This window comes from Elephas maximus, chromosome 7 (assembly GCF_024166365.1).
Source record: "Elephas maximus indicus isolate mEleMax1 chromosome 7, mEleMax1 primary haplotype, whole genome shotgun sequence".
Taxonomy (NCBI): Eukaryota; Metazoa; Chordata; class Mammalia; order Proboscidea; family Elephantidae; genus Elephas; species Elephas maximus.
This window is the reverse complement of record NC_064825.1, coordinates 99106170-99129537: the sequence shown is the minus strand read 5'-3', so window position 1 is coordinate 99129537 and position 23368 is coordinate 99106170. Positions and strand designations below refer to the sequence as shown.

Here is a 23368-nt window from a genome sequence, read left to right as displayed (position 1 = left end):
ACCTAATATCCAAAACAGAAATGTAAAGTCGTAGAAAAGTCAAATATTAAATGCAAAAAGAATCTATAGATATGACAAAGATACAAACCTAAAACACCAATATCAAGACCTGCCAAGCCTGTTTCAATTCTATCATAAATATCTTCTGATCCAAAGTCAACAGCAATGGTCCTTGTTTCCACGTTGAATTTTTCTCCTACGAGGTAAAAACACACACCACACACACACAAATTAATACATGGCAGTTAAAATTTGAGCATTTGATCATACTACCCTTCCAAATGCTTCTCTTTGTCCCAATTTCATATGAAATTTAGTCCAGGATAATTTTAAGCAATCATATGACCACTTAAGAGATGATACAGAGTCAACACAATAGTTGGGCAATAGAAACTCCAATAGTATCACAGCTGGTTGAGTGTTCCATAATCATGTCTCCCCATATAAATCATTAATGAGAACTAATTTTTATACCCTTAGATACAAATAATAAAACATGATTCATATCATAATGTTATCATACTGTTATATACTCCTAAATTATTTAACTCCAAATCGATGTTTCATACTTTTAGGAAGAAGCCTTTATGTTATAAAATATTTTGAAGTATGATATATTGAAACAAAAAGTCCATCTTATGAATGTGGAAATAAAATGAATATAATCTTACTGAAATTTAACTTGGTTAATAGTTAACAATCCTGTACAAATTGACACAAAAAACATAGTAGCAAAGCTACAAAGTGACATAAGGAAGACAGACCTCAGTGTTCTACTTTGCACAGAACTACTAAAGGTCCCAGTGGAGCTGATGAAGGTAATAGCTAAAGAAATGAGATCCTGGAGAAACAAAACTCATCTGAGGTAATGCATGCTTACTTCAGCTTTCACTAGCTCCCTTTAAGGAGACATCATGGACTTTGAGATTGGATGATGTCAGTCCAATTTCATTTCCACACTTATTTGCTAAACGACTCTGAGCAAGTCACATACCCTCTCTGAGCCTCAGCATTGTCTTATGAAGATGAAGGTAATACTGCCCAACTCATGATGTGAGCCCCAAGAGACAGCTACCGGTACATGGGAGGCACTACTTAAGTGTTGGCATCCCCTTTCCCTCCCCAACTGTCCCCAGTCTCACTTCACTTAGTGAAGTCTAATAGGCTAGCGATGTTTATTATTTGGAACGTGTTGAGAATTCAAAAGAATTAATTTTAAAAAATCCAGCTCCCAAAGATAATTTTTTCTTCAGTCCAAGACAATGTTGGCTCGTCACAGATGATGCAAGATTAATCCATATAGGAAATATCCATGCCTGATCTAAAAGGATTTATGCCTAAAACTAAAGAGCTGGTTCACAAGAGATTTGATTCTTAGTGAGACTCAATGAAAAGAATTAACCCAAGAAAAAACGCCATGAAAAAATTGGAGAGGAAAATAACTGACCTAGAAAACACCTTATCTGGTATTTAAGATATATTTAGTGCTCCAATATAAATGAACTATATATGTGTTTATGTAATAGTGAGCCAGATACAGGACTGTCATTTTACAATAGCTGTTTCAACATGTCTTACTATAAATGGTTCACAGAGTTTACCACCAGTAAGAACACTGCCCTTATTGCACCTTCACATTCACAAGAAAAAAAAAAAAAAGACAAAAAAAAAAAAAGCTAAAGTATACCTTTTATTAAATGTAAAACTTTATTCAGGAATAAAATAAGATAAATTTACCTATTTATTTTGAGAAAAGCATTTTTCTATACTAGCACAATGTATTGACATTTAGGAAATTTTCTTTAGTAATAAATGCCACCTCACAACTCCCAAAGCAAATATACTCTTTTCATATCTTACAGGATTTGGTGAATGTATTTAAATTGTAGAGTCCTGTATAGCTATGCTGCTAAAAATAAAAAAATCAACAATATTTTTGAAAAGAATGTTACATACGGCAGTCCCTGGGTTATGAACACTCGACTTACAGACAACTCATAATTGCCCTTCATGTTATATAAGTTTGCCCTCACTTTAAAACAGTTCAACCAACCCCTCCTCACAACAAATTCCTCATCACAATCTCCTTCACTTACTGCTGCTGCAGCTTTTAAATCACTGAAGAGGCTCCCAGCCATTCCTTGCACTAAGGTAAGGCTAAATAAGAACAGTATGCACCTGTTCTGACTTACCTACAAATTCAACTTAAAGACACACTTAGACTTGGGGACTGCCTGTAATTATGAACCCCACAAGTAAGCTCTTTCTTTGTATTCACATTGGGATATGCAAAATGGCTTCTGATGCAAGTTTTTCGAGATAATTAACATTTCCCAACTTATACCTAGATTGCTCTGAATCATGTTCAAGTTTGATTCATACAGCTTCTTTTCTCTTAATTTTTTTCATCAGTGCCTCTACTTTGGGTTATTCTCTTCTAACACCGGTCAGATCATGTCACCCCTTTCCTCAAGATTTCCACCTCACTCAGAATCTGAGCCAAAATCTTTGGCATAGCCTACTGCCTCTCATTAACAACTTGCAATATGTAGATCACACAACCTCCCTTGCTGAAAGTGAGGAGGACTTGAAGCACTTACTGGCGAAGATCAAAAACCACAGCTTTCAGTATAGATTATACCTCAACATAAAGAAAACAAAAATCCTCACAACTGGACAAATAAACACCATTGTGATAACCAGAGAAAATATTGAGGTTGTAAAGGATTTCATTTTACTTGAATTCACAATCCACGCCCATGGAAGCAGCAGTCCAGAAACCGAATGATGCATTACTTTGGGCAAATCTGCTCCAGAAGATCTCTTTAAAGTGTTAAAAGGCAAAGATGATACTTTGAGGACTAAGGTGCACCTGACCAAAGCCACGGTATTCAATCGCCTCATTCTGCATGTGAAAGCTGGACAATGAATAAGGAAGACCAAAGAAGAATCCATGCTTTTGAATTTATGGTACTGGTGAAGAATACTGAATATATATGAACTGCCAAAAGAATGAACAAATCTGTCTTGGAAGAAGTACAGTCAGAATGGTCATTAGAAGTGAGGATGGCAAGACCTTGTCTCACATACTTTGGACATTTTACAGGAGGGACTAGTCCCTGGAGAAGGGCATCATGCTTGGTAAAGTAGGTCAGTGAAAAAAAGGAAGACCCTCAATGAGATGGTTGACACAGTAGCTGCAACAGGGGGCTCAAGAGTAACAATGATCATGAGGATGGCGCAGGACCAGGCAGTGTTTTGTTCTGTTGTAAATTAGGTTGCTATGAGTCAGAACTGACGTGATAGCACCTTATAAGAACAATAACATAATAGATTTTAATATGTCTAGTAGTGCAAGGCCCATTTATTATTATTCTTTTTCAAAAGTTTATTGGGTGTCCTCACCTGTCTAGTCTCAATTTTCATTGGGACTACATTAAATATTTCCATTAAATTTAATGGAGAATGACGATGTAGCATTCCCCCTAGGCTCTCCACCTATTCAAGTGCTTGCTTTTATTTAATGTCTCACGGTAAAAAAATTGTGCTTGTAAATTCTTTAAAAAATTAAAGAGTTAAAGAATGCCATTGTTAGAACACTATACACCATTATGGAAAGATGCTCAGTAAGGCTGATGATTCCAGTTAACTTAAATCATTACCAAAAAAAAACAAAAACGAAACCCATTGCCACTGAGTCGATTCCAACTCATAGTGACCCTATATGACAGAGTAGAACTGCCCCATAGAGTTTCCAAGTAGCACCTGGTAGATTTGAACTGCCAACCTCTTGGTTAGCAGCCATAGCTCTTAACCACTACCCCACCAGAGTTTCCACTTAAATCGTTAGGTATTTGAAATCAGGCTGAATACTGCCATTTACAGTTGTGGCCAAACATAATCATGCCCCCCCTTTTTACAAAGTGAAATGATTTTGAGATGGTTTTGGCCCACTCTCAGCATAGTGGCTGGGACCAAAAAAGAAGCAGCAGAAAACTCTGATGATCGGTATGAATTTCTCCAGTCAACGCACCAGAAACGGACGCAGAAAATTAGCACTGGCTTAATTAAAAAGTGAGAAGTGAAGCAAAGAAAAGGCTGGGCTGATACTATCCACTGCCTTTTTATCCACCGCTCCACTGAAAAACACTTAACTACAATTGCGGAATAACTGAAAGCAGATATTATGTATAACAATAGAGCTTCATAATAATTAGTGGCCTCGCTGGCCTTGAGTCATTCCATCACCTCCAAGTATGGGTGCCCCACTCTTATAGTAACATTGCTATTTTTCACTCAGAGTATCCTGAATTAGTTCAAGGTAAAATCTGGAACTTACAGAGAAGGAACTGCACCCATAAGTAGTCTCGAGATGTTGTTAAAGCACCTCTCAAGAGTAAAACTGACACATTTTCAGGTTCAAACCTAGAAAGGTCTTAAGCATAATCGGAATAGCCTTTTGTTTAGCATACCTTTCATTTTGGTCATCATTATTTTCATTTTGCTCGATAAACTGACATCTCTTTTGAAATGTAACAGTCTTTCTCCAAGAATAATTTTGTTGTTGTTCTTAGGTGCTGTCGAGTTGGTTCCAGCTCATACAGATTCTAGGTCCAACAGAATGAAACACTGCCTGGTCCTGTGCCATCCTAACAATTCTTGCTACGCTTGAGTCCACTGTTACAGCCACTGTGTCAATCCATCTTGTTGAGGGTCTCCCTCTTTTTCCCTGACCCTATACATTACCAAGCATGATTGGTCCCTCCTGATAACAAGTCCAAAGCAGATGAGGCGAAGTCTCACCATTCTAGCTTCCAAGGAGCATTCCGGCTGTACTTCCTCCAAGACAGATTTGTTCCTTCTTCTGGCCGTCCACGGTAAATTCAATATTCTTTCCCAACACCATAATTCAAAGGCATCAATTCTGCTTTGGTCTTCCTTATTCATTGTCCAGCTTTTGCATACATAAGGCAAAAGAAAACACCACGGCTTGGGGCAGGAGCACCTTAGTCGTCAAAGTGACATTTTTGCTTTTCAACACTTGAAAGAGATCTTTTGCAGCAGATTTGTCCAATGCAACGCGTCTTTTGATTTCTTGACTGCTGTTTCCATGAGTGTTGATTGTGGATCCAAGTAAAATGAAATTCTTGACCACTTCAATCTTTTCTCCATTTAAAATGATGTTGCTTATTAGTCCAGTTGTGAGGATTTTTGTTTTATGTTGAGGTGTAACCCATACTGGAGGCTGTGGTCTCTGACCTTCATCATTAAGTGTGTCAAGTCCTCTTTGCTTTCAGTAAGCAATATTATGTTATCTGCACATCACAGGTTGTTGACGAGTCTTCCTCCAATCCTGATGCTATATTCTTCCTCATATAGTTCAGATTCTCAGATTATTTGCTCAGCATACAAACTGAGTAAGTATGAAAGAATACAACTGAGACACAAACCTTCCCTGATTTTAAACCACACAGTATCCCCTTGTTCTATTCAAATGACTGCCTCTTAAGTCTATGTACAGGTTCCTTGTGAGCACAATTAAGCGGTCTAGAATGCCCATTCTTCACATGGTTATCCATAATTTGTTATTGTGATGGTTAAGATTGTGTGTCAACTTGGCTGGGCCATGATTCTCAGTGTTTATATGTGATCGCTCCTGTGATTGAATCTGCCATGAGTAGCCAATCAGTTGAAGGGGAGTGGCCTGTGTGCAAATATTAAGCAAATGTTCTGGCTTTTTTGTTCACTCTGGATCCTGCGCTGCCCCCAGTTCGCCTGACCTCCGGCTCTTGGGACTTGAACTATCAGCTTATATGCAGATCTTGGGATTCGGATCCTGCAGTTGCCTCCTGTTCATCTGACCTCCAGCTCTTGGGACTTGAGCTATCAACTTACCCGCAGATCTTGAAATTCGTAGATCTTTACAGCCTGAGAGTGGGAGCCCTGCTCTCGGACTTGCCAATCTTGAGCTTGCCAGCCCCTGCAGCTACATGAATTGAGAGAAGCCTCTGTCCTGATACATGGACTTAGGATGTTTCAGCCTCTACAATCATGTGAGCCATTTCCTTGATATAAATCTCTCTCTATATACATTTATATGCTTTACTGGTTTTGCTTCTCTAGAGAACCCAGCCGAGGAGAGTTATGATTCACAGTCAGGTGCCTTTGCATAGTCAATAAAACACAGGTAAGTATCTTTCTGATACTCTGCTTTCAGCCAAGATCCATCTGACATCAGCAAAGGTATCTCTTGTTCCACGTCCTCTTCTGAATCCAGCTTGAATTTCTGGCAGTTCATTATCAAAAGAGACTCTGAAACTTGCTCTTCAATGTAGAGTAGCTAAAGTGAATGGAAGAAATGCTCAAGTAAAGGAACTGAACTGAAGATTTCAAAGGGTGGCTCAAGAAGACAAAGTATTATAATGAAAGGTGCAAAGACCTGGAGTTAGAAAACCCAAAAAGAACACACTCAGCATTTCTCAAGCTGAAAAGAACGGAAGAAAAAATTCAAGCCTAGAGTTGCAATATTGAAAGAGGCCATCGGCAAAATATTGAATGATGAAGGAAGCATCAAAAGAATATGGAAGAGCATGGAAAAAGTTGTATAAAAATTCTTAAAGGCGAACCTGGTTTGCATGTAAACTTTCACCTAAAACACGATAAAATATTTTAAAAAAGAAGAAGATGGAAGGAAGAGACAGCCATTGTACCAAAAAGAATTGGTCACTGTCCAGCCACTTCAGGAAGCAACATATGATCAAGAACCGCTGGCACTGAAGGAAGAAGTCCTAACTGCACTGAAGGCATTGGCAAAAAACGAGGCTCCAGAACTGATGGAATACCAATTGAGATGTTTCAACAAACCAATGCAGCGCTGGAAACAGTCATTCATCTATGCCAAAAAAATTGGAAAACAGACTGGAAGAGATCCATATGTGTGCCCATTCCAAAGAAATGTGATCCAACAGGATGCAGAAGTTATTGAACAATATCATTAATATCTCATGCAAGTAAAATTTTGCTGAAGATAATTCAAAGAATAATTTTAGAGGTCCTGAAAAGATTTTCCTCATTTTTTTTTCCTCTGGATGGCTGGAGATATTAGGTCTGAGAAGGCTAGTCTACATAAATTTCTGTGTTATTTATAATTTTTCCATTAATAAATACCCAAAAGAATATATTGATTCTCCTTTGTCGCTACATCTGCTCTACATAAACAATCTGTTTTTTCCCCCTAGGTTTTAGGTGCTGTCCATTATGAAATGCCTATTGCATTCATCCATCCTTATCTTTCCCATATTCTAGAATCCCACTCACCCTTTAAGAATGAAATCGTGTCACTGCCTCTGTGGACACACTGCCCATGATTTCCATCTCCTCCATATTGAAGCTATTTACTCTCACAGCTGTGCTCCTAGGGACCTTCCATATACCCCTATTAAGCATCTACCATAACATTTTATGCAAAGAGTCTCTATTTCCTAATAAACAGGGATCATTTCTTTGTCATCTTTGTATTCCCAGCACCTAGCACAATGCCTGGCACATGCAGATGACACTCAAATGGCTTATGAATGAGTAAATACATTTAGGTCAATACAGCTGATTTATTAAAATCAATTTCTCAATATTTCTTGAATTATTCCATATAGATAAAACTATATGCTGGTAAGAGATGTCTACATAAAACAGAAAAGCAACGTACCTGGTGAGGAGGAGTCCCTGGGTGATGCAAACGGTTAATGTGTTTGGCTACTAACAGAAAAGTTGGAGATTCGAGTGCGTACAGAGACACTTTGCAAGATGGGCCTGGAAATCTTCCAAAAGATCAACCATTGAAAATTCTATGGAGCACAGTTCTACTCTGACACACATGGGGTTGCCATGAGTTGGAACTGAGTAGACAGCAACTCATTTTTGTTGTTGTTTGTTTGTTTAATTAGGTATTTTAAGGCATAAGATAAATTGAGACAACTCAGTTTTTCCATCTACCTTGCATGGGTTGGACTATCATTCTTGTAGAAACTCAGAAGTTTTAGAGTTGTACAAAACCTTAGAAACTATCTAGCCTTATGAGTAAAGTACTCCAGAAGCTTAACCGAGGGACAAAGATATGAAGGTTGAGGATATCTTAGTCATAGACCACTCTCCCTATTTGCAGTCCTGAAAAAAATAATCAGGAAAGGAGGGGGAGACACTCAGAGAAATAGTACTAAATTTACTGCTCACCAATTTTAGCTTCTGAAGTCTAACTCTACAAGATTCACTTTACAACTATAAAAAATATATTGCATTCTTTTTTTAAAACTATTTTCACATAATTATCATAAAGTGTTTAGAGATGTAAAAGATGCACAGTGAATCTTTCATACTTTCTCTAATTTTAAGGGGAAAATAAAAAGTGCCCAACCAAATAATTTTCTCTACCTAATTTCTCTCTTTTTCCTCTCTGCGTTTTTCCCAGGCTTTTAATTTCCCTTTTTTTCCTCTCTGTGTTTTTCCCAGGCTTTACCATCTCCCTGCCCCTTGGAATGAGACATCTCGTACCCCCACAAAGAAGTACTCCCTTATGTAGCTCTGGAGAAAAGGTGACTGTGCCCTAGAAGGGAATAATTGATCAGGCTCCATTTTTTAAGGCCCATTTAATTATAATTATCAGAGATGCTACACAAATAATGGTCCAATTTCTTGACATTGCCCTTGAAAAATATTCATGATAATTTTAATCTCATATGAAGAGACCCACTTTCAGTCAAAACAAAAAATTCATCACAGCTCATCAGGATTCAATCGCGAATAAAAAAAAATTTTTTTTTTTTAAATTTAAGCCAAGGTTATTATATTTTATTCATTACAGCCTATTTAAGTAGAACAACCATCTGTAATAAATAAAAACCTTATACAATGTGAATCTGGTCTATTGATAAGACATGAATAGGTTCCATTCTTTTGAAAGCCCTGCATTCTACACTTGGTTCAGTATTGCAGACCCTTACAAGCCAACATTGAAGAAATTTTAAAATACGGGTGTTTATTTTCTACACTTGAAAAACAAAAAGCCTGCCAATGGAAGCACCTGTATTTCATTTTTCGATGGGAGAAAAATGTAAAAAATAATCCTAACATTGCTATACTTAAGAACCATGGTGATGTTGCTAATAATACGCTACTATGTTGCTAATAATATGGAACAACAGTCCCTTGGAAAGAGCACAGGATGCAGTTAGAAGCCCTGGACTTGAGGACCAGCTCAGTCACTTGTTGACCAAGGGCCCTTTACTCAAGTCTTTTAAACTGGGATTCTATTTCTTAGCCTCTAAACTAGAGGAAATAAGATCCACCCCACAGCGTTATTGTTTGGATTACATGTGATAGCACATGAAAATGTATTTTATGGAAGTATAAAATCTTATGCAAGTATTTTCTTTTCTTCTATCTGCCAATATGTACAAAACGGATTACATGACATTCAGTTATTTTTTCCTTAACAGCAAAGGCAGCTGTAGATATCAACTGTGTCATTATTTAACTCTACCCCTTTGCAACTACAGCATATTCTTTTTTAAACTGACCAACCACATCCAACACTACTTAACAAAGTGATTTATTTATCATCCATGGAATCAACAGTCATGATCTAGTTTTTAGTCATGTGCTTACTGACAATGTATTTCTTTGATTCAATTTGTTTGTGATTAGCCATTGAACTACTATATTTTAGCTTTTCCAAGATACACTTTTTTTTTATTGTGCTTTAAGTGAAAGTTTACAAATCAAGTCAGTGTCTCATACAAAAATTTATATACGTCTTGCTACATACTAATTGCTCTCCCCCTAATAAGACAGCGCACACCTTCCCTCCACTCTTTTTGTGTCCATTCCACCACCTTCTAACCCCCTCTGCCCTCTCATCTCCCCTCCAGATAGGAGATGCCAACATAGTCGCAAGTGTCCACCTGATCCAAGAAGCTCATTCTTCACCAGCATCAAAAAACATCCCATTGTCCAGTCCAACCCCTGCCTGAAGAGTTGGCTTTGGGAATGGTTCCTGTCTTGGACTAAGAGAAGGTCTGGGGGCCATGACCACTGGGGTGCTTCTAGTCTCAGTCAGACCATTAAGTCTGGTCTTTTTATGAGAATTTGGGGTCTGCATCCCACTGCTCTCCTGCTCCCTCAGGGGTTCTCTGTTGTGTTCCCTGTCAGGGCAGTCATCGGTTGTAGCCAGGCACCATCTAGTTCTTCTGGTCTCAGGATGATGTAGTCTCTGGCTTATGTGGGCCTTTCTGTCTCTTGGGCTCATAATTACCCTATGTCCTTGGTGTTCTTCATTCACCATTGCTCCAGGTGGGTTGAGACCAATTGATGCATCTTAGATGGCTGCTTGCTAGCGTTTAAGACCCCAGACGCCACTCTTCAAAGTGGGATACAGAATGTTTTCTTAACAGATTTTATTATGCCAATTGACTTAGATGTCCCCTGAAACCATGGTCCCCAAACCTCCACCCCTGCTACGCTGGCCTTCGAAGCATTCAGTTTATTCAGGAAACTTCTTTGCTTTTGGTTTAGTCCAGTTGTGCTGACCTCCCCTGTATTGTGCGTTGTCTTTCCCTTCACCTAAAGTAGTTCTTATCTACTATCTAATTAGTGAATCCCCTCTCCCACCCTCCCTCCCTCCCCTCCTCGTAACCACAAAAGAGTGTTTTCTTCTCAGTTTAAACTATTTCTCAACTTCTTATAATAGTGTTCTTATACAATATTTGTCCTTTTGCAACTGACTAATTTCACTCAGCATAATGTCTTCCAGATTCCTCCATGTTATAAAATGTTTCACAGTTCCTCACTGTTCTTTATCGGTGGATAGTATTCCACTATGTGAATATTGGGCTTCCCCTGACTGACAAAGCCACAGGGCTGGTAAATTCAAAATCAGCAGGTCAGAGAGTAGGGCTCTTGATCACAAGCTGTGAAGACTGACCAATCCCAAGGTCACCAGGCAAGACCACAGGTAAGATGCTAGCTCAAGTCCCAAGAACCAGAGGTCAGAAAAAGAGGCGCCAGTTGGAGGATTCAGAACAAGCAAAAGCCCACAAGCCTTGCTAGAACGTCCATTTATATTCGATGCAGGCCACACGCCCAAGGAAACTCCCTTTCAACTGAATGGCTACTCACCGCAGATCCCATCATGGAAGTGGTCACATTATACCAAAATTTCATCATGGAGGTGATCACAAAATCATACGACTGCCAAACCACTGAGAATCATGGCCCAGCCAAGTTGACACACAGCCTTAATGATCACACCACTGTTGCAGCCACTGTGTCAATCTATCTTGTTGAGGGTTTTCCTCTCTTTTGGTGATCCTCTACCAAGCATGATGTTGTTCTCCAGGGACTGGTCCCTCCCAAGGATATGTCCAAAGTATATGAGACAAAGTCTCGCCATCCTTGCCTCTAAGAAGCATTCTGGCTGTACTTCTTCCAAGATAGATTTGTGGGTTCTTTTGGCAGTCCATGATATATTCAATATAATAATTATTATAGTTATCAATTATTGAGCATCAACTATATACCAAGAACTCTACTAAATGACACATTATGTCATTTAATCTGATTAAGAACTTACTGGAACACTGCTGAAACTTGCAAATGATTGATCTCATATAAATATTAGCGTCCAATATTTAAGAGGCCATAACTTGTTTATTATAATTTTGAAGTAATCTTAAACAAACTTACAAATAAGGTAAAAGTTACTTTTTCCCCTGAGCTATTTTAGATTAAGTTGCCAACATGATGCACATCACCCACAGATACTTCAATGTAGTGGTTCTCAAAGTGTGGTCTACAACACTCAATGGTTCCTGAGACACTTTCAAGGAGTCCCGGAAGTCAAAACTATTGTCATAATTATATTAAGACATTATTTGCCTTTTTTACTGTGTTGACATTTGCACTGATGACACAGAAGCAATGGTGGGTAAAAGTGCTGGAAGCTTAACACAATTCGAGGCAGTGGCACCTAACAGTATTGGAAGTCATTGTATCCTCCACATGCTTATAGTATTAAAAAAAAAAAAAAAAAGTCAGTTTCATTTAAGTATGTCCCTTGACGAGGCAATAAAAATCATTAATTTTATTACCTCTCTACCCTTGAGTACACGTCTTTTTAATATTCTGTGTGACAAAATAAGAAGTATGTAGAAAGCACTTTTTCTGTGTACCTAAATATCATGGCTGTCTTGAGGAAAAACATTTGTGAAATTAAGTCCTGAGATGAGTTGGCCATTTCTTTCACGCAACACTGTTTAACTTGAAAAACAACTCACAGGTAAATTATGGTTACTCAGATGTGGGCATGGAGAAACAAATTCTCAAAAATGAATGAAGTCAGTCTGTCACGCCAAGGAAAACAAGCAACAGTATTTGCTGTCAATGGCAAAATTTGAGCTTTTAAGTGAAAATCAAAATTCGGAAAACTTGTATTGGCCACCAAGGACTTGACAGAAGACATTTTTCTGATGAGACTGTTGCTGATATTGACAACTGTGATTTGTAATGTATCAACATTCGCAAGATCTGCAAAACTCAGGAACCAGTATTTTCCAAATGACCAATATGCATAAAGTTCCGATCAACTCGAAGTACAAGTCAATTTTACTGTAAATGAGAATGAAAAATTCATTCTATGGTTTCCAATTCCATATTGCAACTAACCTTTAAGAAACTCCACTTAAGGAGTTTTGGTACAGTATCAAAGAAGAATATCCACAATTATCTCTACAGGCTATTAAAATATCCTTCCCTTTTCCAACTACGTATCTGCGTAAGGTAAGATTTTCTTCTTGTACTTCAACAAAAATGATATCCTACCAGACTGAACGCATAAGCAGATACACAAATCCAACTGTCTTCTATTATACCAGATATTAAAGAGATTTGCAAAAATGTAAAACAATTCTATTTTACTATATTTTGTTTTGTTTGGGAATATATGGTTATTTTTCATAAAAATAACATTTTTATGTTAACATGTAACAGATTTATTGTTGTTATTTTTAAAGGAATTAGATTCTAAATTTCTCAGTTTGAATTTCTAACACAATAAACAGTGATAGCTATATTCCAAATAATCAAAAGCTTTTCAGGGTCTTCAATAGTTTTTAAGAGTGTAAAGGGGTCCGCTAAGAAGTTTGACAATACTGCTTTAGTGTGTGATTCTTACAAAGTCAGTCTCCAAAATAAAAATATAACCATTAAAATCAGAAAATTAACATTGATACATTACTACCATTTAGTCCTCAGATTCTGTTCAAATTTCACCAAGTGGCCCAACAATGTCTTCTATAACCAAAGTAACCAATTCAGAACCAACCCATTGCATTCAGTTGCCATGTCCTCTTAGCCTCTTCATTCTGGAACAGTTTTTCAGTCTCTTCTTGACTTTCATGACTTGGATACTTTGAAGGTCACAGGCCACTTATTTTGGAGGGTGTTCCTCCATTTGTGTTTGTTCATTGCTTCATGATTAGAGTCAAGTTAAGCATTTTTGGCAGGAATATCACAGAAGTGATGCTGTGTTTCTCACTATATCCTACCTGTGGATAGGATGGCACACAATTTTGATTTGTCCCCCAAAACAAAGTTACGTTTATTCCTTTTTTAATTAACAAATATTTTGGTACTTTGTGGGAAAGCACTCTGTGACTACATAAATATCCCCTTTCTCATCAAAATTTCATTTTATTCATTTAGCTGTATCAGTATCGGCTCATGGTTTCTATTTTACTCAACAGGTTATCATTTGTTTCTATTATTTTAATTTTAATGCTCAAATTGGCCCTGATTTGGTTAGTGGGAGTACCTTCAAGCTGACTTCTATGTCTTTTTGACTGTGCCCATTATTCTTTGAATACTTTCTTGCTTTTTGGCATGTGATAGTCCAGGCTCATTATCTACTGTCCCTTGACCCTGCCCTGGAATTGGCTATTTCACCATAGAGCCTTGGTTTCTGCGGGAACTTTACTGGAAATTAGTATTTAGAAACCAAGATCTGGGCGCTCAGTTTGCTCATTGCTATTGTACGGTGCTGCTCCCCAGGAAAGACTGTACACTTCAGCAACCAACTCTGGCAATGCCACAGTCACAATACAGTACCTATGGGTAGTGTCTCAAAGAGTAATTGGTTGCTGGCTGAGAGGCACCACCTGAGATGCTTTGATAGATGACTCACAGACGAAGTGTGTAGGCTCAAGGTTCCTCTGGAGCTCCGGAACATAGCATATCAGCTAAGATAATACACACACAAATGTCTTTGATACATACTGCATAATAAAGGCTGATAAAACACCATAATTTTAGCCTTGGTTTATAAAGGAATAGATTTATTTGTGACCTTCACTTGGTGGATAAAAATGTAAATAAATACTTGAATGTTTTAGGGGCAAAACTAGCTCTTGGTTACTTATTGAGTTTCTTGCTAATGATATATAGGCAACTCCATACTTTGCCCAAAGCATTTTCAGAGAGTGTACCAAATAGATATTGAAGAATGAATCCCACTCACTCACAGAAACAATTCTGTAACTGAAATTTATGTTACTAAAATTAATCACAGCTAAATCTAATAACATAAACACACACATATAATACCATTAGCCTCTATACTAATTTAAAATAGTAAAAGCATGCTCAAATACTGATTGTCTTTAGGACCCCACACACTATAAAGTATATATATACTGCAAATAAAAAATGTAACTCTATTATATCAAAAGTTGGCCTTAAAACAGGTTAGCTCCACTTAACATACAAGGAAACTGCCTTCTTAGAAATTATAGTGATCTGGACAGAAGTCCAAGGAGCTAAACCTTTCAGTTTTAACAAATTTCTCCATAGCAGACAAAGCCATTTAGTGACATTTCCATTGCCTTTACCAAAACCAAACCCATCGCCATTGAGTCAATTCCGACACATAGCGACCCTGCAGGACAGTGTAGAACTGCCCCATAGGGTTTCCAAAGCTATAAATCTTTATAGAAGCAGTCTGTTATATCTTTCGTCTGTGGAGCTGGTGCGTTCCAACCACTGACCTTTCGATTAGCAGCCAAATGCTTGACTACTGCGCCACCAGGGCTCCTCCACTGCCTTTACAATTGCCTCAAAATAATGTAGCAGAAGCTTGGCAGATATCTATTATTTCGAATAACTGGTTTATCATGAGGAAACCCTGGTGGCATAGTGGTTAAGAGCCAAGGCTGCTAACCAAAAGGTCAGCAGTTCAAATCCACCAGGTGCTCCTTGGAAGCGGTATAGGGCAGTTCTACTCTGTCTTATAAGATCGCTATGAATCAGAACTGACTCAACACCAATGGGTTGCTTTTTTTTTGCTTGTTTTTCCTCAGTTCTTAAAAACAGAGAAAGTAAGATTGATGTTAGACCATAATATCAATACATAGTGGTTGGATCAAAACATTTATCAGAGGAGTCCCTGAAATCCCTAAAATTGCGGGAAAAATATTCTGTACATATATACTTCTATAGGGATATGCTTTGTATCATTCAAATTCACACACAAAAAAAGCCTGTGTCCCTCAAAAAAGCAAACATTTTTACATTTCCTACTCCCTAGCAACAGGCACTATGAATGCCCTAGGCTGTAATCTTGTAGACTTGTGTGTGTGGTAAAACCTATATATACATATGAGTTATAGTTTGAACCACAGTTATCACTGATACACATAACATAAAATTTGCCATTTTACATACTTTAAGTGTACATTTCAGTGACATTAATTACATTATATGCTGAGCAAATAATCCAAGGAGCTGGACTATATGGAGAAGAATGAGGCAGCAGGGTTGGAGGAAGACTCGTTAACAATCTGCAGTAAGCAGATGACACAACCTTACTTGCTGAAAGTGAAGAGGACTTGAAGCACTTACTGATGAAGATCAAAGAATACAGCCTGCAGTATGGATTACACCTCACCATAAAGAAAACTCCTCACAACTGGACCAATAAGCAATATCACAATAAATGGAGAAAAGACTGAAGTTGTCAAGTATTTCATTTTATTTGAGTCCACAATCAACATCCATGGAAGCAGCAGTCAAGAAATCAAATGACCCACTGCACTGGGCAAGTCTGCTGCAAAAGACCTCTTTAAAGTGTTAAAAAGCAAAGACCTGACCTTGAAGACTAAGGTGTGGTGGACCCAAGCCACGGTGTTTTCAATCACCTCATATGTATGCAAAAGCTGGGCAATGAATAAGGAAGACCTAAGCAGAACTGATACATTTGAATTATGGTGTTGGGGAAGAGTATCGAATACATCCTGGACTGCCAGAAAAACAAACAAACCTGCCTTGGAAGAAGTGCTGCCAGAATGCTCCTTAGAAGTGATGATGGTGAAACTTCGTCTCACATACTTTGGACACGCTATCAGGAGGGACCAGTCCTGGAGAAGGACATCACGCTTGGTAAAGTACAGGGTCAGTGAAAAAGAGGGAGACCCTCAGCAAGATGGATTGATACGGTGGCTACAACAATGGACTCAAGCATAACAATGACTGTGAGGGTGGCATAGGACCAGGCAGCGTTTCATTCTGTTGTAAATGGGGTCTCTGAAAGTCAGAACAAACTCAATGGCACCTAACAACAAATTACATTCACAATACTGTACAACCATCACCATTATCTATTTCTAAAACTTTTTCATCACCAAACAGGAACTCTGTGCCCATTAAACAATAACTCCCCATTCCATCTCTCTCCAACCCCTAGTAACCTCTCATCTACTTTCTGTCTCTATGAATTTGCCTACTCTAGATATTTCACGGAAACCCTGGTAGTGTAGTGGTTAAGTGCTATGGCTGCTAACCAAAAGGTCGGCAGTTTGAATCCACCAGGCACTCCTTGGAACTCTATGCGACAGTTCTACTCTGTCCTATAGGGTCGCTATGAGTCGGAATCAACTCAACAGCAGTGAGTTTGGTTTGGTTTGGCAGATATTTCATATAAATGGAATCACACAATATTTGTCCCTTTGTGTCTAATTTCACACGGCATGGTGTTTTCAAGGTTCATCTGTGTCAAAGCATGTATCAGAACTTCATCCCTTTTTATGGGTGGATAATATCCCACTGTATAGATACATGATATTTTGTTTATCTATTTATCTGTTGATGGACACTTGGGTTGTTTCTCCCTTTTGGCTATTGTGAATAGTGGTGCTACAAACACTGGTGTATAAATATCTGTTTGTGTTCCTGTTTTCAATTCCTTTGGGCAATACCTAGGAGCAGAACTGCTGGGTCACATAGTAATTCTATATTTAACTTTTTGAGGAACCACCAAACTATTTTCCACAACAGCTGCACAACTTTACATTCCCACCAGCAATGGATGAGGGTTTCAATTTCTCCACATCCTCACCAACACTTATTTTCCATTTTTCTGATTATGACCAAGCTTGTGGATATAAAAAGAGCCCTTGTGGCTCACTGGTTAAAGCATTCTGCTGCTAACCAAAAGATTGGTGATTTGAACCTACCAGAGTCTCTGCAGGAGAAAGACTTGGCAGTCTGTTTCTGTAAAGATTTACAGCCTTGGAAACCCTACATGGTTGTCCTACTCTGTCCTATATGGTCGCAATGTGTTGGAATCAATTTGACGGTAATGGGTTTTGGTTTAGTGTATAAAGTGGTATCTCATTGTGGTTTTGATTTGCTTTTCCCTAATGACTAGTGATGTTGAGCATCTTTTCACGTGCTTGTTGGCTATTTGTGTATCTTCTTTGGAGAAATGTCTATTCAAGTCCTTTGAAAAGAGAAAAAAACTTCCTTTGGTCCAGATTGGCCTCCAGCCCTACAAGAACTATAAAGATAGCCAGGCTATAGGTAGTAAAATATGTGATGAGAGGAAGTGTCAATCAGAAGCCAGAGAAGGGATGGAGGGAGCTGAGTACAGGAAAGAATAAGTCTCAGGAATGTTCACCAAAGCAAGTTTGGAGGAAGTTGGCCAGAGGGCATCAAATGGTTAAATCTCCTGGCAAGGCTGCTCCTATCATGGAAATGGAGGCATCCTGCTCTCCTTGACGCCCTTAAGCATGCATACTTTCTGGATGGAGATGCCACCCTCATGAAGGAAGCTTCTAGTTTTATTTTGGCTTCCAGAGTAGATCTGCCAACAGGGAATGGTTATACTGATAAGTATTATAACCTGAATCACTGTTATGGTTCATTTTCTAAACTTATAACCAAAACAAAACAAAAACCAACTGGGCATTCTGATTTTATTAGCATATTAAAATTGGTTTAATTCAAGCTCAACCCTGAAAGGCACACTCAGTTTGAAGGTCCTGACAAAATCAGGTTTCAGGCATGCAAAATTGTATGCCAGTTCCTGAATCTTGGTAAGTTCTTCAGGAGTTCCCTTTTGAACCTACCAGTGTGGGATTTAAGCTTTGGGTCTTGGATACAAGGCTCACGGGTTCTTCTTTGCACACCAGGCCTGAGCTCTCTGCCTGCGCTCATTAGTGAATCACTGCAGACCACACCGTGTGCACGGCCCCTTGTCCACGGCAGCCTGCCTTCTGGCCAGAGTCCACACCAAGCTCCTCTTACAAATATACAATGTGAAACTATGTTGCTCTAATTCAGACTTAAATATTTATCTCATTGCATGGTGTTCTTTAAAAAAATCTTAATAGCAATGTTTGGGTGCTTATCATTAAGCAGGCACTGCGTTATGTGTTTTACATGGATTGTCTCATCTAATTCTCAGAACAATCCTAGAACACAGTATTATGACTATCTTCATTTTAAGATGAAGAAATCAAAGTAAAATAGCTTGCCCAATGTCAGAAAGTTCTGTTAGAGACCAAATGGGAACCCAGGCAATTCAACACCAGGGACGACTCCTTACTCACTGCTACCCTATCTCTTGCTGATGTCATAAGCTGCTTCCTTATCAATAGAGGCTGGTAGCCTTACATTCAGATCCAAATTCTTGGGAGGAATAAAATAAAATTTTCAGTTTTAGAGTTACACCTGCCTTGCTGAGGATTATTTGTCACTACACAGACACAATCAGAATATTGTCTGATATAGTTCTGGAAGATGAGCCCCTAGGCTGGAAGGAACTACACAACAGCAACAATGGACTCAAACATACCAACGATGGTGAAGATGGCTCAGGACCTGGCAACAACTCGCTCTGTTAGTAAGGTCACCATGAATTGGAGCTGACTCAACAGCAACTAACAATAACACCCTTAAACAAATTTATTTTGAAACTCTCAGTGTAGAAATACCTGAAAACACATCCCTGAGCACTTCAAACTTGGCTAATCTCCTTTTAATGGTGAAATCATTAAAATTGGAATAGTCTCACCATGGTAAAAAGCATATGCTCCAAAGCCTCTTCACAAGGAAGTTGATGTTATAGATATTCATCCATTTATTCAACAAACATTGTACTGAGGGCCTACTGTGTGTCAGATACTGTCACAGGTACTAGGATATAGCCATGAGCCAAATCAAGCTCCTTACCCTTTAGGGCTTAGAGTCTAATGGGGAGACAGGAAAGAAATAAATAGAGTACACCAGATTTTGGTAATATATGCCGTGGAGAAAAAAAACAAAGCATTCTAAGAAGGATAGGGACTACTACCACTGACCGTTCTGACCAGAGACACAATAGAAGGTCCCAGTTAGAATGGGAAAAAAATGTAGGCTAAAACTCAAATTCATAAAAAAGACCTGACTTACTGAACTGATAGAAACTAGAGGAACCGCCGAGACTATCACCCTACGATACCCTTTTAACCTGGAACTGAAGTCACTCCTGGAGGTCACCTTTCAGCCAAATAATAGATTGGCCTATAAAATAAACAATAACAGCCATGAGGAATGTACTCCTTTAAACAGTCAACTATGCAAGACCAAATGGTCACCATTTACCCAAAAGCAAAGATGAGACGGCAAGGAGGGGCAGGGAAACTGGTTGGATGGAAACAGGGCAGACGGGCTGGAAATAGTGAGAGTGCTGACACATGGCGGGGATTGGAACCAATGTCAAGGAACAATTTGTGTATGAACTGCTGAATGGGAATCTAATATGCTGTGTAAACTTTCACCTAAAACACAATAAAACATTTGAAAAATTGAAAAAAGGACAGGCAGTGATAGAATAATTCTTGAAAAATGAGAATTTTTTGTTCAGCAAAGAAACTGCCTACTCCGACTGGTTCAACATTCTGTTTAAATTCCCATGTCAAATTCTAATGTGTAATAAATTTCCAGTGTCACAGGTAATCTATGGACCAAGTTAGACAACAGACTGAATGTTGAGTCCTTCAGAAGTGAATTTTATTTGCTTGTTTTTGCTATACTTTTCCATTACTTGTAAGCAAAAATTTTGAGTTTTCAAATTGATAAATGTCACACAATTTAATGGAAAACATAAGGTACAATGTGTCTGTCATGAATAAATCCCATGTCCACATACATGTATCTTCAGTCAAATTTGTAGGAAGTGTGACTATTAATTTTGAAGAAACCAATTTGCAAATCCTAAACGTAACAACACCCAGCCAGCCTCTAAGTCATCAATGACCTGGTCTCTCAGCCAACACTCCTCTGTAGCAATACACCCTTTCCTACTTTATCAACTTCAACAAGGACCACGGCTGCTCCCATAAAAAGTTACCTTAGAAAGTTGTGGTCAATAAATACCTTTTATCTCCCTTTAATCCACTTCTATTCCTCATAATCAAATGCCACCAGCAAACAAGAATTAAAAGCTATGAAAGTCCATCACACTGCATTGTGGGAGGGCAAAAAGCACTTCCTTGTAGACAGCTTTATAAATATAAAGCTTCTAAACATCTTTCTTGAGAAAACTTAGACAACACAAATAAGACGATACCCCGAGCAGCCTGAGGGAGTAAGTGAAGCGATATCATACGTAGCAAAAGCGAATGGTATCCTGCTACCAGTCTTGCCCATGAAATTTCAGACACTAGCCTTTCTTATTCTGTCAAATATCCAAGTCAGCAAAATTATTTTGCAAATACCAATGAATTTCCAACAATTCTTCTAACGGAATGGCAGCCAGTTAGGATCAGAAGTGGGAAAACAATCAAGTTTTTTTAATCAGTAGGTACTCGATAATGAAAGCAGAAAGATGAACAAAATCCAGTAACTCTCCTCAAGCATCCTGCCCAAGAAGAAAGCAGTAATGGATCAATGTGGAAGATGTGTGACAGATAGTTGTATTTCTTATTTAGCCCGTAAGAAAGCAATGAACATACTGTACCTGGCAAGGCAAAGACTGACATTTAACTCTCAACTTATATTTAAGATCTTCTCAATACACGGTCTCATTTGATCTCTACAGCAATCCCCTAAGTTACAAAGACCAGATTACCATCATCATCACAGATGATGTTTGCCACAAAGAATAGCAGACGACCAGGTGTCTCAGTCATCAAAAGTCTCAGTGGAGGGCTCAAGAAGGATCCAGGCCTCCTAAGGATGGACCCAGGGTCACAGCATCATCCTGCTTCCCTTTCCCTACTCTGATTACAGCTCTTGAGCAATCTGGACAAAAGCAATGTCATAAGTTTATTTCCTGTTCCAAAATAGAACATTTAAAAAGTCAATTTCAGCCCACTTAAGAATCTTAATAATCCTTAATAATGAATGATTAATATTTTTAGTAATTAATACCTATAACCAAAAGCACTGGTGGTACAGTGGTTACGAACTTTGGCTGTTAACCAGAAAGTTGGCAGTTCAAACCCACCAGCTGCTCCTTGGAAACCCTATGGGGCCGTTCTACTCTGTCCTATAGAGCCGCTTTGAATCAACTTGACAGCAGCGGGTTATAACAAAATTGATAAAAGCCTATGGGTTTTCCTTAGAGTTTTTATTGTCCACACAGTGGGTTATACCACATGTCACATACTCCCCCACTGCTCTGGGCAGGTCTCATTTCATACTCACATATTTAAAAGAAGATAAAGGTAAAGTAGAAAATGATAAATTCCATCTCATGATTTTTAAATGTAAGGTAAGCACTAAGGTTTGAAGGTGAAAAAGCTGGGATGAACCTTATTAAACTGCCAAATTCTAAAATAGTCTATCATTTTTAAAAAGTACAAATCAAGGAATATAAACTTTCTGCAATACTTCAAATGCTTTCACCAAATAACTTTCTTAATGCTCAGTTTTTATAATTTTATACCAAATAGATTAGAAAGGAAATTTTAAATTAGTTCACACTACATAAAAATTTACTTTTAGGTAAACTAATTTTCTAAATAGGGAAGATAAATATACAGGTATTCCCCAGGGTATAACAGGGTTCCATTTCAACAACTCCACCATAAGGTGGTTCTGACATAAGTCAAATACATTTTTTTTTTTTTTAGTTTCTATAGCCTGCCAGTGTTCTGAAACCGTAATTATAACACTAAACATCTGAGAATGATAACATCAGCAAAGTATGCACTGCAACAATGTATGTAGTACATATTACTAATAGTAAGACGTACCAAAACAAAACACAACAGAGGGTTGGCCGTAAGTGCAGTTCATCATAACTCGGATATATCATAAATCGAGGTCTACCTGTATATATATACACACCAATGCAAATATATATGTCTATACATGAAAAGCTTCTCATATTATTTGCTCAGCATACAGATTAAATAGGTATGGTGAAAGAATACAACCCTGACGCACACCTTTCCTGACTTTAAACCAATCAGTATCCCCTTGTTCTGTCCGAACAACTGCCTCTTGTTCTATGTAAAGGTTCCTTATGGGCACAGTTAAGTGTTCAGGAATTCCCATTCTTCGCAGTGCTATCCATAGTTTGTTATGATCCACACAGTCGAATGCCTTTGTATAATCAATAAAACACAGGTAAACATCCTTCTGGTATTCTCTGCTTTCAGCCAGGATCCATCTGACATCAGCAATGATATCCCTGGCTCCACGTCCTCTTCTGAAACCAGCCCGAATTTCTGGCAGTTCCCTGTTGATATACTGCTGTAGCCGTTTTTGAAGGACCTTCAGCAAAATTTTGCTTGTGTGTGATATTAACGATCTTGCTATAATTTCCACATTCGGTTGATCACCTTTCTTGGGAATAGGCATAAATATGGATCTCTTCCAGTCAGTTGGCCAGGAAGCTGTCTTCCATATTTCTTGGCATAGACGAGTGAGCACCTCCAGCACTGCATCTGTTTATTGAAATATCTCAATTGATATTCCCTCAATTTCTGGAGCTTTGTTTTTCGCCAATGCCTTCGGAGCAGCTTGGACTTCTTCCTTCGGTACCATTGGTTCCTGATCA

At 38.4% G+C, this 23368-nt stretch overlaps 1 protein-coding gene across 3 annotated transcripts in view; it reads right to left on the bottom strand.

Moving 5' to 3' along the window:
• Nucleotides 1–23368, bottom strand: part of HSD17B12 (hydroxysteroid 17-beta dehydrogenase 12) — a 193374-nt gene that overhangs the window by 70281 nt on the left and 99725 nt on the right. For 2 of the 3 annotated variants that reach the window (XM_049890925.1, XM_049890923.1), the window contains one exon: nt 89–196. The exons of the other annotated variant lie outside the window; for it this stretch is intronic. In XM_049890925.1, the coding sequence (XP_049746882.1) occupies nt 89–196 (108 nt within the window). The remainder of the gene's footprint in view (nt 1–88; nt 197–23368) is intronic. 3 annotated transcript variants of the gene reach the window in all.